The sequence below is a fragment of the Phaenicophaeus curvirostris genome, chromosome 17 (assembly GCF_032191515.1).
Source record: "Phaenicophaeus curvirostris isolate KB17595 chromosome 17, BPBGC_Pcur_1.0, whole genome shotgun sequence".
NCBI classification, from domain to species: Eukaryota; Metazoa; Chordata; class Aves; order Cuculiformes; family Cuculidae; genus Phaenicophaeus; species Phaenicophaeus curvirostris.
Window position 1 is genome coordinate 8,641,152 of NC_091408.1, and position 12,291 is coordinate 8,653,442.

The 12,291-nt window shown below is 39.5% G+C and overlaps 1 protein-coding gene across 2 annotated transcripts in view; it reads left to right on the plus strand.

Moving 5' to 3' along the window:
• Nucleotides 1-12,291, plus strand: part of PI4KA (phosphatidylinositol 4-kinase alpha) — a 58,920-nt gene that overhangs the window by 42,555 nt on the left and 4,074 nt on the right. For both annotated transcript variants that reach the window (XM_069870683.1, XM_069870684.1), the window contains exons 36-52: nt 299-426; nt 507-626; nt 1,260-1,339; nt 1,480-1,673; nt 2,415-2,505; nt 3,313-3,480; nt 3,958-4,011; nt 5,133-5,253; nt 5,551-5,680; nt 7,245-7,315; nt 8,189-8,261; nt 8,379-8,449; nt 9,037-9,146; nt 9,951-10,055; nt 10,520-10,645; nt 10,969-11,089; nt 11,669-11,828. In XM_069870683.1, the coding sequence (XP_069726784.1) occupies nt 299-426; nt 507-626; nt 1,260-1,339; nt 1,480-1,673; nt 2,415-2,505; nt 3,313-3,480; nt 3,958-4,011; nt 5,133-5,253; nt 5,551-5,680; nt 7,245-7,315; nt 8,189-8,261; nt 8,379-8,449; nt 9,037-9,146; nt 9,951-10,055; nt 10,520-10,645; nt 10,969-11,089; nt 11,669-11,828 (1,923 nt within the window). The remainder of the gene's footprint in view (nt 1-298; nt 427-506; nt 627-1,259; nt 1,340-1,479; nt 1,674-2,414; nt 2,506-3,312; nt 3,481-3,957; nt 4,012-5,132; nt 5,254-5,550; nt 5,681-7,244; nt 7,316-8,188; nt 8,262-8,378; nt 8,450-9,036; nt 9,147-9,950; nt 10,056-10,519; nt 10,646-10,968; nt 11,090-11,668; nt 11,829-12,291) is intronic.

The window sequence follows — 12,291 nt, forward strand, 5'->3', positions numbered from 1 at the left end:
TTCAATCAATTTCTGATGATTTCAGCATTGGACATGAGTATGACAAAATAATATAATTGACGGAATGTGGATGTCAGTCATAATATTAAATTTCAAAGATGCAGACACACTGCTGCTTAATTTTGAATTATAGCAGGAAGCTTGTACTCTTCAGTTAGCAGTGAGGATAAAATAGTTATGTATAGTGTCGTCCTTGTAAATTCTGGTCAGAATAAGAAATATGACTTAATTAGGTTTTTGTGGCTTTCGTTTTTTTCCAATACGTTCAACTTCACCTTATTTGTGTGATTTCTTTAAGTTGTCCCTCCAAGTTCCCTACACAAGGGGAAAAGAGGCTTCGTGAGGATATCACCATATTGATCAAGTTTTGGACAGCGATGTTCTCAGACAAGAAGTATCTGACAGCCAGCCAACTTGTGCCACCTGGTGAGTTCCTTTATGTGCCATTCCAAAAGCCTGTTGTACCTTTGATTGGATTCTACATGAGATCTGTGCTGTGTTTTTAGATAACCAAGACACCAGGAGCAACCTGGATATCAATGTTGGATCTCGACAACAGGCAACACAAGGATGGATAAATACTTACCCTTTGTCTAGTGGAATGTCAACCATATCTAAAAAATCAGGTGTGTATTTTTATTGTAATCAGCTCAATACAGCCAACGTTGCTGCATATTTTATAATCAGATGTTGCTTAAAGTCAATATTTACCTTTAATACTGGGTTCTTGTTCTTCTGGCAGGGTATTTAATTACCAGTGCCAGACTCTGGAGAGGGGGTGGAAAAAGTCTCACTAGTAGCATGCAGCAAATTTTGAATTTACCTGTTGGGTTTGATAGAACGTCCAGTTCTGTAGTGCAGAAGTAAGACTGGAGGTCAAGATATACTGAAATCCTTTCAGGAAGTTGCTTTGCTTGTGTAAATGTGTCCCTAGTGCTTTTTTGGGCGCAGCAGGGTGACATTAGATTTTGGACTGTGCTTTAAACCATGTGCTCTTTCTCTTTAGTAGGCTGTTGTGTTTCTAAAGTGGATACAGTACTGGCTAAATTGATATCCCTTTAGCCTGTTGTATTCCATGTATTCAGATAATAGCAAGTAGCTGCATCGCTGACTTCCTAAAGTTGCTCAGATTTAAATTCACAAGTGTCCCGTGGTTATTCAGTTCTTACATGTTAATGCTGCCCAGTGCAGACTGTTCAAAAGCAGCATTTAGCCTAGTGAACAAAAGCCACTCAAAATGTTGTTGTCCTTTACTCCAGGTATGTCTAAGAAGACTAACAGAGGTACACAGCTCCACAAGTACTACATGAAGCGAAGAACATTGCTGCTGTCGTTGCTGGTGGGTCATCAGAAGAATGGGAAAACTTGATGAATTTTTAAGACGCTGTTGTGTTTGCAGGATACGTAAACTAAAGCATGAAATTGGGAGTGGTTTTAATTCTTCCAAAAAATGATTTTTTTTTTCTCTATTTCCTTCAGGCTACTGAGATTGAACGCTTAATCACGTGGTACAATCCACTGTCTTCCCCTGAGCTGGAATTGGACCAAACTGGAGAGAGCAGTGTAGCAAACTGGAGGTCAAAATATATCAGTCTTAGTGAGAAGCAATGGAAAGATAATGTAAATCTGGCTTGGAGCATTTCTCCTCATCTTGCTGTACAGCTGCCTACCAGGTGAAGTATTCCAGAAGAAAGCACTAATGTAATTCCTGCTTCCTTAGAAGTTGAGTGAATACCTTACAATGCAAGGGCTTGATGGCACTTGCTCCTGTTTACAATCCCTTCGAATTCTTCCACAGCTGATTGAGACCTTTGAAACGAGAAGGGCTGGATTATTCGATGTACTTATTTGGCTCAAGCTCTAGGGGAATCCAGCTTCCTTTCCTGCCACCCATTCTTTGCTAGCACTTAGACGGTGTTTTGTTCAGAAGAAATCATGTTTAGGTTTTCTTAGCGCTTAACCCATTAGCAGGCATAGCTTTTAAACAGTGCTAAAAGTATCTTTGAATTAAGTGTTCTAGCTATATATTGGCTTGCTCTTTAACAAGTATTATAGGAGAATTAGCATACTTGGCTCTCGAAGTGAAAGGAAATTCTTTCCTCCTTACGACAGTGATAGTTTTTGCCAAGTAGAGCTCTGTGCACTGGTGTCTGTTGAATCCCAGACAGTGTATTTCAGCCAAGAGTCTAATAGTGGGCTAAAATACTAGTGGTTTGTACTAAAGCATTGGATGAGGACCAGCAGTTCCTGAATCCTCTATTGGCAGCATATTGGTCCCTCAGGGTGCACTATTTCATAGTTGGACTATTTATTAATCATATACTTTTCTGCCTTTTGCTGTCCTCGTCTTCACATAAGCAGAAAACTTTGACAGCCCCTTCTAATAACGGGATTGTATTCCTGGTTATACTTAGATTTAAGAACACTGAAGCTATTGGAACAGAAGTGACGCGTCTAGTTCGGTTGGACCCAGGAGCTGTTAGTGATGTTCCTGAAGCAATAAAGGTACCTGTGAATATTTATACTCTTACAGGGCCCTAGTGTGGCCAACTCATTCAGATGTGTTGGAAAATACAGGCTTATACTTAACATAGTGTGTGTTCCAGTGTGGACCATAGCTCTGTAGGAAAGAATGAGAGAACAGCTGTGAGAGTAGGGTGCTGAGGCAAGAATCACAGGGATAAGAGTGGGTGGCTGGTTTGCTAATGGAACATCTTGTGCCTGGACATATTCTCACCATATAGAAAATGTCTCAAAACTCAGCACTTGCACTACAGCCACCATTTCTGTTCCTTCTGCATAATATGTAAAAAGAGCACTGGTGAATGCTGCTGCTGAAATTATTTCAAGCTTAACCCATTCTGTGTGTCAAGAGGCCAAGCCTCTTAAAATGGAGGAGACTGTTCAAGCTGATCTGCCATGAAGCGTTCTGGTTATGTGAGGGACAGTCTCGTCAGAGCTGCATTCTGTCCATCACCTGTAAAACAGATGACAGGAAAATGGAACCTTCTTTGACTCTCACAAAAGGGCTTATCCTTCCTTCCTTCTCCCTGTGCTACAACTCCTTTGTTGTGCTTTTAGTAACTTTAATTTGCTAACTTCATCTGGTGATCTGGGAGGTGAGGTGATTCCAATAGTTAGATTTCCATGGAAAAAAGCTTTAGTTAAAATAGCTGTGGTTTTGTAAAATAAAATGTAGCATGTCTCACTTCCCCTGCTGTAGGGAGCTAGGCTATAGCTTTACTGTCTGATGTGTACTATCCAGACATTGTTGGGTGCTCTAAACTACTGTGTCTGACTTGCTTTTTTCAGTACCTGGTTACCTGGCATACAATTGATGCTGATGCACCTGAGCTCAGCCACGTTCTGTGCTGGGCACCGACAGATCCACCAACGGGCCTTTCTTATTTTTCAAGCATGTATCCACCTCATCCTCTAACAGCTCAGTATGGGGTTAAAGTCCTGCGGTCTTTTCCTCCGGTAAGATGAGTTCCAGGAGAGCCTCAACACCCCAAGTATGACCTTCGTCATTGTGGCCACAGGCTTCATTTTGATACCATGGAGAGACTTGTATGTTAAGTGGGCACACTGCATTGCAGAATGTGAACATGTTAGGATGAAACATGGAAGTCGATTGTCCCACATAATCCTGGCTCGTGTACTTGCAGCTTTCTTGTCATAAATCACTAATTCTAAAGCAGCAGAAAGCTGGATTCTTAACACTCATCAGGCTTGCATTAGGGCTGTACAATAAATGATTGTTAATGATATTTTTGAAGGGAGTAACTGTACAGAAAAGTACTTCAATTTGAGGAGGTGGCATATATGTAGTTTAAAATAAAGAGGCACTGGTACTTTATTCATCACCTAACTGGAGGGAACCTTTCTCTGTGCATGTGACCTGTCTTCCTTTCTGACTACTAAAACGGTAATGACCCTGCCATATTTTCTTTTTAGGATGCCATTTTATTCTACATTCCACAGATTGTGCAGGCACTTCGGTATGACAAGGTAAGGATATGAAACAGCTGCACATGATCAAAACAGATTTTTAAAGCAGCTTTTAGACTTACAACTGCATATCAGACAAAAATTAAGCTTAAACTAATGCTATTTATTACTGTCCTATATATAACACATAGAAGAAAAAATATTGCCGCTAGAGGCTGGCTTGCCTTGGATACACCTCTTCTATGAATCCATAAATTTAAGAAACCAGAGGCTATGTAGCTCATTTGTCAGGAAACAGGTTCTGTTATGGGAATCCCCAGATGAGGACTCTATCTGAATAAAGCTTTTGGAGGTCTGTCTGAGACAAGCAGTAATGAAATTAAATCATTATTGTCAATCATTTTGCTGTGGAGTTAACTAGAGAAGACCTCTAGGGGTGTCTTGTGCTCCACAATGTAAATGAAATCAGGTCTTAGCTTCATCTTGCAGAAGCCAGAAGTAAAGCTTGATGACCAAGTTCAGAGATCGTTAATGTGAGATCCTTGTTATCTACTCACAAGGAATGTGAATGCTGGCCAGCGTGCTATTTTCAGGTGAAGCCACCCCAACCAGTAGCGTAGGTGACTGGGAATAATTATTTAAGAACTTTGCACAGATATGTATGCTGTGCAATGCAGTGGGAGAACATCAGACATCTTGTCTGTTATTATGAATCAATCAAACATAAAAACATCTCCAGACCACAAGGTAGCAGGAAGTAGAGGAAAGGGAATGCAGCTTCTGGAATGAGTAGGATTCCATTGTAGTTTGTTCTTACCTTTCTAGAATTTCTCTGGGACTGTGCCAGCATGTGCAGTTCTTGCCACCAATCAATATGACACTGCCTAGATTTGTGGCATTATAGAAGTGTTTAGTTATGCCGAGCAAAACCAGTGTTGCAGAGGTGGGAAGAAGGTTGATTAGAATAATGGAATAGGTCAGTAATAAAGCTGAAAACACTTGAGGTCAATTCACTGCCTGTTAAAATGCATTCATTCTTCAGAGGTGTTTTTAGCAACAGGAATGAGAGTGCAGAGGTCTTCTTTCAATCTATTAAATGTTTCTGAGTTTGAAATAGTAATACTGAGTCTTGCTAGAGTTGTAATCTTCTTTGATCCTGACTGAACTGGATGTGGTTACAGATGGGTTATGTTAGAGAATACATCCTGTGGGCAGCTGCCAAATCCCAGCTCTTGGCTCACCAATTCATCTGGAACATGAAAACTAATATCTACCTGGATGAAGAGGGACACCAAAAAGATCGTGAGTGCTTTAAAAGATATTCCAGCTTGACTCCTTTTCTCAGCTCAGTTCAGACAATCTCCTTCCTGCTTCTCTCTTGGCAGGAGGAATAGTTCTAGCTAGGAAACTCTTTCATTTGTAGAGGTAGGACCCATTCTGTAGAAGTGTTCTACCTGACAGAATGCATCACAAGAGATGGGCCAATGTTTGCCTCATTACCTTCTTTTGAATACTGTCTGTAGGACTATTTCTATCAGCCATGTAATTTAACTTTCTGAAATAAGCCTCTGACACAGATGCTTCCTTTTTCACGTGCAGCTGACATTGGGGAACTGCTGGAGCAGCTGGTAGAGGAGATAACTGGCTCATTATCTGGGCCAGCCAAGGAGTTCTACCAACGGGAGTTTGATTTCTTTAATAAAATCACCAATGTTTCAGCCATTATCAAGTAAGTGCTGTACTTAAGAATTGTGCTTTTTAGGGGCTTGCTGTTTTGTTAATTACCAGTGTCCTGATTAAGAGGCTAAGTTGCTTTTAGAAGTATTTGGATAATGTTTTCAGGAAAATAGAATTATTTCTATGATAAGAAAAGGATCTTTTTCTTAACTGTAACTTCAGAGTTGCAGTAGGATGCAAAGGCTCATTTTAGTTTGACTCTTAGGGATAATTCATATCTGCCTGGATCTCAGTGCTTTGAGCTAGCAGTCCATCTGAAACAGCTGTAACTTTTTACTTAAGAAGCAGATTATTCTAAACTTTAACTTTAGTTTTTTAATCTGTTGGCTGTAAAGATTGCAGTAAGATACCTAATTTAGCTTTCATAAAGCTTGCCAGTGGATGGCAGCAGCTCAGCACACAAGCTTTAACTAAGTGTGGTTTCATTGCATATTTTTAAAACATTCTCTGGTGCGTGAAAGTATTTGAAAGTATTTGGAAGTCATATAACATGTATTTCCTGGAACATACCTCCTTTAAAATGAAGCTTTGCAAACCAGCAGTATGAGGGCATCAGGCTAATGGACATTTACATTGCAGAAATCATCAAATATTAGGTGCCTTCTATGTGCATATTAAGATGTTTTCACCCAGTAGGATGAGTTAAAAGGAGGGGTTGGGATCTGCATATCTTGCTATTTAGAGTGAAATCAGTCCAGTGGTTGTTAGTATCAAGTAATAATTAAGCAACTAATAATAATTGTGCTTTGCAAACATTGCATTTTGTACCCCAGCCTTAAAACTAATCTGGGTTTTTTACATCTCCAATATCAAGACAATATAAAGGAGATGCTGTTTGCTTTGTAGGTGGCATAAATGAATAAATGTATCATCTGTGATTATTTCATTAAGTGTTATATTGCTGCTTCAGAAATCTGCTGTACTGCTTAAAACTAGAGCATAAGTAATAACTCTCAGTTGCATGCTGCTACACCAGGTGAGTGTCCAATTGTGTGGCCAACATCAATAGATGGTCAGCACAAGTGCCTGTGCAAATTGGGTAATTGTATGTATCAATCATTAACCGTGTTACCAATTATCCAGTTAACACCTGCAACATGTTAAGTGTGTGAACAAATTAGCCGTGTAATCAAATAGGCGTTTTGCTGGCTTGTCCTTTTCCAGTTAGCAATGTTCTTATTCTAGGACAAGTTCCACTAAGGAAAATTCTATTGGTATAAGTATAGTGGTGCTTACACAGGTATAATTATGATTGAATTTCTATATAAGGAAGAGCATTCTTATTTTTAATTCAGATTCCTTATGCTGTTTGGCTTTGTCAACAACCTGTATGTTAAATTAAAGTTAAACCTACAAAACAAAGACAAAAACCTTCATTAAGAGGGACGATGTTCTGGTTCGGTGTAAGTTCTTTAGAAGTGGTGCAGTGAGACATCTTTGTCATTATAGAAAGAAACATTTTTAGAGAAGTTTGTATAAATTTGAAACAAATTTGAAGCTAGTACATAGAATAATATGTAGCATGTAGATAAATAAAATATCATTCATCTTTCTAGACCATTCCCTAAAGGAGATGAAAGAAAAAAAGCTTGTTTGAGTGCTCTGTCTGAGGTGAAAGTGCAACCTGGTAAGAAGTTGTGTAACTATATACTACAGTTGGCTTTTTGCATGCAACATGAGTACTGCATTTTCTGCAAGCAAGTCTTCAAATCCTTGCAAGTGGCAACCCTCAGTTTTGGTGCTGGTGGCTGTTCTTCTGTTACACTTGGATTGTTTCTCTCATAAAACAATTAAATATTTTTACCCACCTAGTAATTTGTTTGGTGCATCAAAACTTGCCCAATAGCAAGTTGCAGAGCACCCATCATGGATTGAAGTAGAAACGTATGTCTGAAGAGGGAACATAAGTAAGCTCTTCTTCAGACCACCTTCTTTTTTTATGAAGTTGAGGTGCTTTTTAGAAATTACGTTATCTCAAGAATGAAGCGTGACCAGTTCCTTTCATTCTCCTTTCTCTCCCATCAAGCATTCCCTTGAAACATCATTGTCTGAAGATCCTTTCAAATCTTGAACATATATTTTCCCCCCTTGAATCTTCTCTTTAAAATGGAGTTTGATGAAAGCTTTTCCTGATTTCTGTCTTATCAGGTCTCAGTTGTTCTGCCACATGTTGGTGGCTGAGGGTCCTCCCTATGCCCTGGGACTTGCCACTGCACCTTATTAGGGACTGTTGTAAGAGAAGTCCTGCCTGTACATTTCTGTGGTACAGATTCTGCAGTATTAATTCAAAACTGCATTCTATTAGTATCTGGCAGCCCCTCTGTAATGGAGAGGATACTGCATCTTTTTTCTTGCAGACTCTAATCTCCAGTCTGTCTCTAACATTTATTTAATTCAAAAGTGTGCCCTGAATTTGTAGACACTAACATCATTTATTCTCTAGCTTTCATTTTTGCACTAGCCAACAGGTTTGTTCTCATCTGTCTGCTCCATTTTGCAGGCTGCTACTTGCCCAGCAATCCTGAAGCTATTGTTCTGGACATTGATTACAAATCAGGAACTCCTATGCAGAGGTAACATGCTGTTATGTTCTTCGATTAGGTGTATTCATGATATTTAGACATTTTTTCTAGAAATTCTTGTTTGACTAATTTGCACTCATCATCATCTTTGTTTTTATTATAATTCAGTGCAGCAAAAGCACCCTACCTGGCCAAATTTAAAGTGAAACGATGTGGAGTTAGTGAGCTTGAAAAAGAAGGTTAGTAATTGGGTCTTAATCATTGACACTGCTAATTAAGAGTCAACAGGTCCTTTAAAATTGCCTGCTTTTAGTGACCTGTACTGCTGCAGTAAAATTATTTTCATGTTGAATTTTATCTGCAATGGTTTGACTCAGAAATGAAACTGGAATAAGGAAGAGACAAGAAAATTCTGAAAACTTCAAAAAAAAAAAAGGATTTAAGCCCCAAAAAGCAAGCCACGCAGTTATCTTGAAGAAATGTTACCAGTTAATTTATACCAACTTATAAGTGGATTGTCTTTCCCCGGTATTTAGACTGTAGGAAACTCCAGGTTCTGACAGTTTTATCTCACAATGAATTTTGTGGATTGTGGATTGCTGTACGCTGGCTGACTAGCTTAACGCAATGCAGGCATTAGTCAGGTAAATCATGGTGTATCTGTTCCAGCTCCAGTAGACACAGGGAGCTAACTTAACACATTGCGAGGCAGGAATATCCCTACTGCACCTGCAGTGAAATGTTTTATTTCTGAGTGCAGAGGGCTTGTTATGATAGAAAGTTACTAATGTTGGTATCTGGGTTTTGCTTTGCTCTCTTCTTGCAGGTCTGCGTTGTCGTTCTGATTCCATAGATGAAAGTGCAGAAGAAGGGGTGGACAGTAAGAAAATCTGTTGGCAGGCAGCGATCTTTAAAGTGGGCGATGACTGTCGACAGGTACAAAGCTATCAGGCTTTGTAGCTATGGAAGACAGATTTGTAGGTGACAATATGTAAGAAGAAAATAGTTTTAGTGTAGAGTCGTGGAATCATTGAATAGTTTGGGTTGGAGGGGACCTCGAAGCCCATCCAGTTCCAACCCCCTGCCATGGGCAGGGACACCTCCCACCATACCAGGCTGCCCAAAGACCAATCCAACTTGGCCTCGAACACCTCGAGGGATGGGGCAGCCACAACTTCCCCGGGCAACCTGTGCCAGGGCCTCTCCACTCTTATAGAAATATGTTTCTTCTGGAATTTTCAGAATCTTCACTAGTTATGGACTGAGGGAGAGCATCATGTTGTGCCACTGGAGAACTGTGGTTGGGAAACAAAGGCCATTCTTTCAAGACAGTTTATTGTGACTTGAAATTCTTTTTCAGAGTTTATTTTTCAACTGAGCTGTTGTAAAACAGCAGTAGTTTCTAAGGTGCTATCTTGTACATTGAAGCTTGATTGGTTTTGATTAAGAGGGAATGTTAACTGTTATCCCTGGAGTTATTAGAAGCCCTCTTATCAAAGAGTGATGGAAGATTTTGTTCTTGATAGGTCAGCAGTTAAATCTTCAGTGTTGCTTGCTGCCCACTTAAACAGTATTTAGATTTTCCCTGTTTGATTTCCCCCAGAGCCACAGTGGATACACAAGCACACATCTGCAGACCTGCTTAATGTTCACTTCAGAGTTCTTCAGAGCACTTTTGTAATTTAACTTATGATCCGTAACCCCACTAATGCTTGTGCATTTTTTTTTGTTTTATAACAGGATATGTTAGCTTTACAAATCATAGATCTCTTCAAGAACATATTTCAGCTGGTAGGCCTGGATCTTTTTGTGTTCCCTTACAGAGTGGTGGCCACAGCACCTGGGGTAAGCGAGCAATTAACTATACTTCTGTAGAAAACAATTCCCTACTAAAAAAGATTTTCTCTTCCAGCACATACAAAAATTCCATATTGGAAGGAAATCCTACCCACATCTCTTATGCCAACTATTTGGAGTACCAGTGACAAAAAGAATCTTTCCTCTCCTGTTTCCTGCTTCTCTAAAACTTTTGGCTCTGGAATTTTGCTTCTTGTGGTTATTCATGTTTATTGTTTGATTTTGGGGAGTGCATTGTGCAAGTCAGTGGACACTCACAGAGCTTCTTTTGTGTTACATGGCAATCCTAAAGAACTGGATATACTTTTTAAACGAATAAGCTAGAAATTCTGTATTCAATGATCTATACACTTCCCCACATTTCCATGGGGACCTGTATGACTGCCAAGAGCCACGAACAAAATCTATGTTGGGAGCATGCTTTATGGACCTGTTTCTCTTCTTCCTTTCAGTGTGGTGTTATTGAATGCATTCCTGACTGCACATCCCGTGACCAGCTGGGCAGGCAGACAGACTCTGGGATGTATGATTACTTTACAAGGCAGTATGGAGATGAGTCTACCCTTGCATTCCAGAAGGTAAATGTCTGTTGGCAAGCACAGCAGAATCTCAACTGAGAAACATTTTAGCTATAAGAAATAATGACAAATAATTGGATGATGACTACTATAATGCTGTATCTGGTTTCTGATGCTGGTGATCCATTTTTAGCTCTGAGTGAGTTAGCTAAAGAAGTTACTGCTGCTGTAGATGTATGGAGAATATCATTGAACATTGGTTCAACCTAATCATGAATGGAGGAAAAAAAAGAAAAAGCTTTGTTCAGCTGTATCTGCTCCTGGGATGAGGAGTTGTTAAATTCTTTGTTCTTCTGATTTGTTTTAATTTCTTGTTTGTACAGGCTCGCTATAACTTCATCCGCAGTATGGCTGCATACAGCCTTCTCCTGTTCCTGCTCCAGATAAAAGACAGGCATAATGGCAATATTATGCTGGACAAAAAGGGACACATCATTCATATAGGTCAGTCAGATCCACATTCAAATTTCAGTTGTTACCTTTTCCTTCTGCTGCAAACTATGGCCCATAGAAGACAATAATCCGTTTCCCTTTTGAGGTCAATCTAGACACTGATTTCACAGTTTGTAAACATACAAGGGGTTTTGTCATGTCTGTTTGGTATTGAACATGTATTTGTGCAGGCGCACGTTCATACATGCATGTATGTATGTGTATGTGTGACTATATAAACAAATCTTTGGGTTCCTTTTGTCACCGTATGGGTATGAATTAAATATGACAAGTAAATGTATGTAATTGTGTGGGGCTGCAACCCCTGCTTTAGCTTGCTTTTCTGGGACTGCACAGATGATACAGCAAGGAGTTTATTCAATGTCATCATTCTTAAGTCTAATCTAATGTCATGGTGACGATTTCTTGTTGGTGGTGTTATGCTTCACCAAAGCTTTTTTCCAGTTGGAGTTGAAATATTGGTAGAAAAAGTAGATATTAATATGTGAAACCCACCTCTTCTTTCTGTCAGCTTTGACAGCGCACAATTAACCAACAAAGTTTATGAGGCAGTTTATCTTTTGTGCACAGATTTTGGATTCATGTTTGAAAGCTCACCTGGTGGAAACCTGGGCTGGGAGCCTGACATCAAGCTGACTGATGAGATGGTGATGATAATGGGAGGAAAAATGGAGGCAACTCCATTCAAATGGTTTATGGAGATGTGTGTCAGAGGCTACCTGGCAGTCAGGTAAGATGTTCTTAACTGCTCTAAAGTGGAAATGCTTGCATGCCTAAAAACAGATGAGAAGATAAATACTGCTAACTGTTTGTCTGTAGGGGGTCTGAGCCTGTTGGACTGTCCTGATACATCTTGCAAACTTGGAAGCAACTCAATAACCCTGCAGTTTTACAGGATGACTTTGTGGGGTTTTTCTCATAGGCAAAAATTTTATGTATTCTATTCGTAAATGTGATGTTACACCCATTTCCTCACACAATTTAGTGTGCTGTTAAAACTTTGCAGTAAGAAACTACAGGAGATTCAAAATCTTCCTTGTCTTTCAAATAGCGCAATCACATTAATCACCATTTCAACTAGAGGTAATTAGGTAGATGTGAAAAAGCGCTACAGTTTTCTGTTGTAAAATATGCAGGGGTTTTGGTAGCTCAGCTTTTCAGCTGTGATTGTCAGCTGGTCACCATAAAGATTT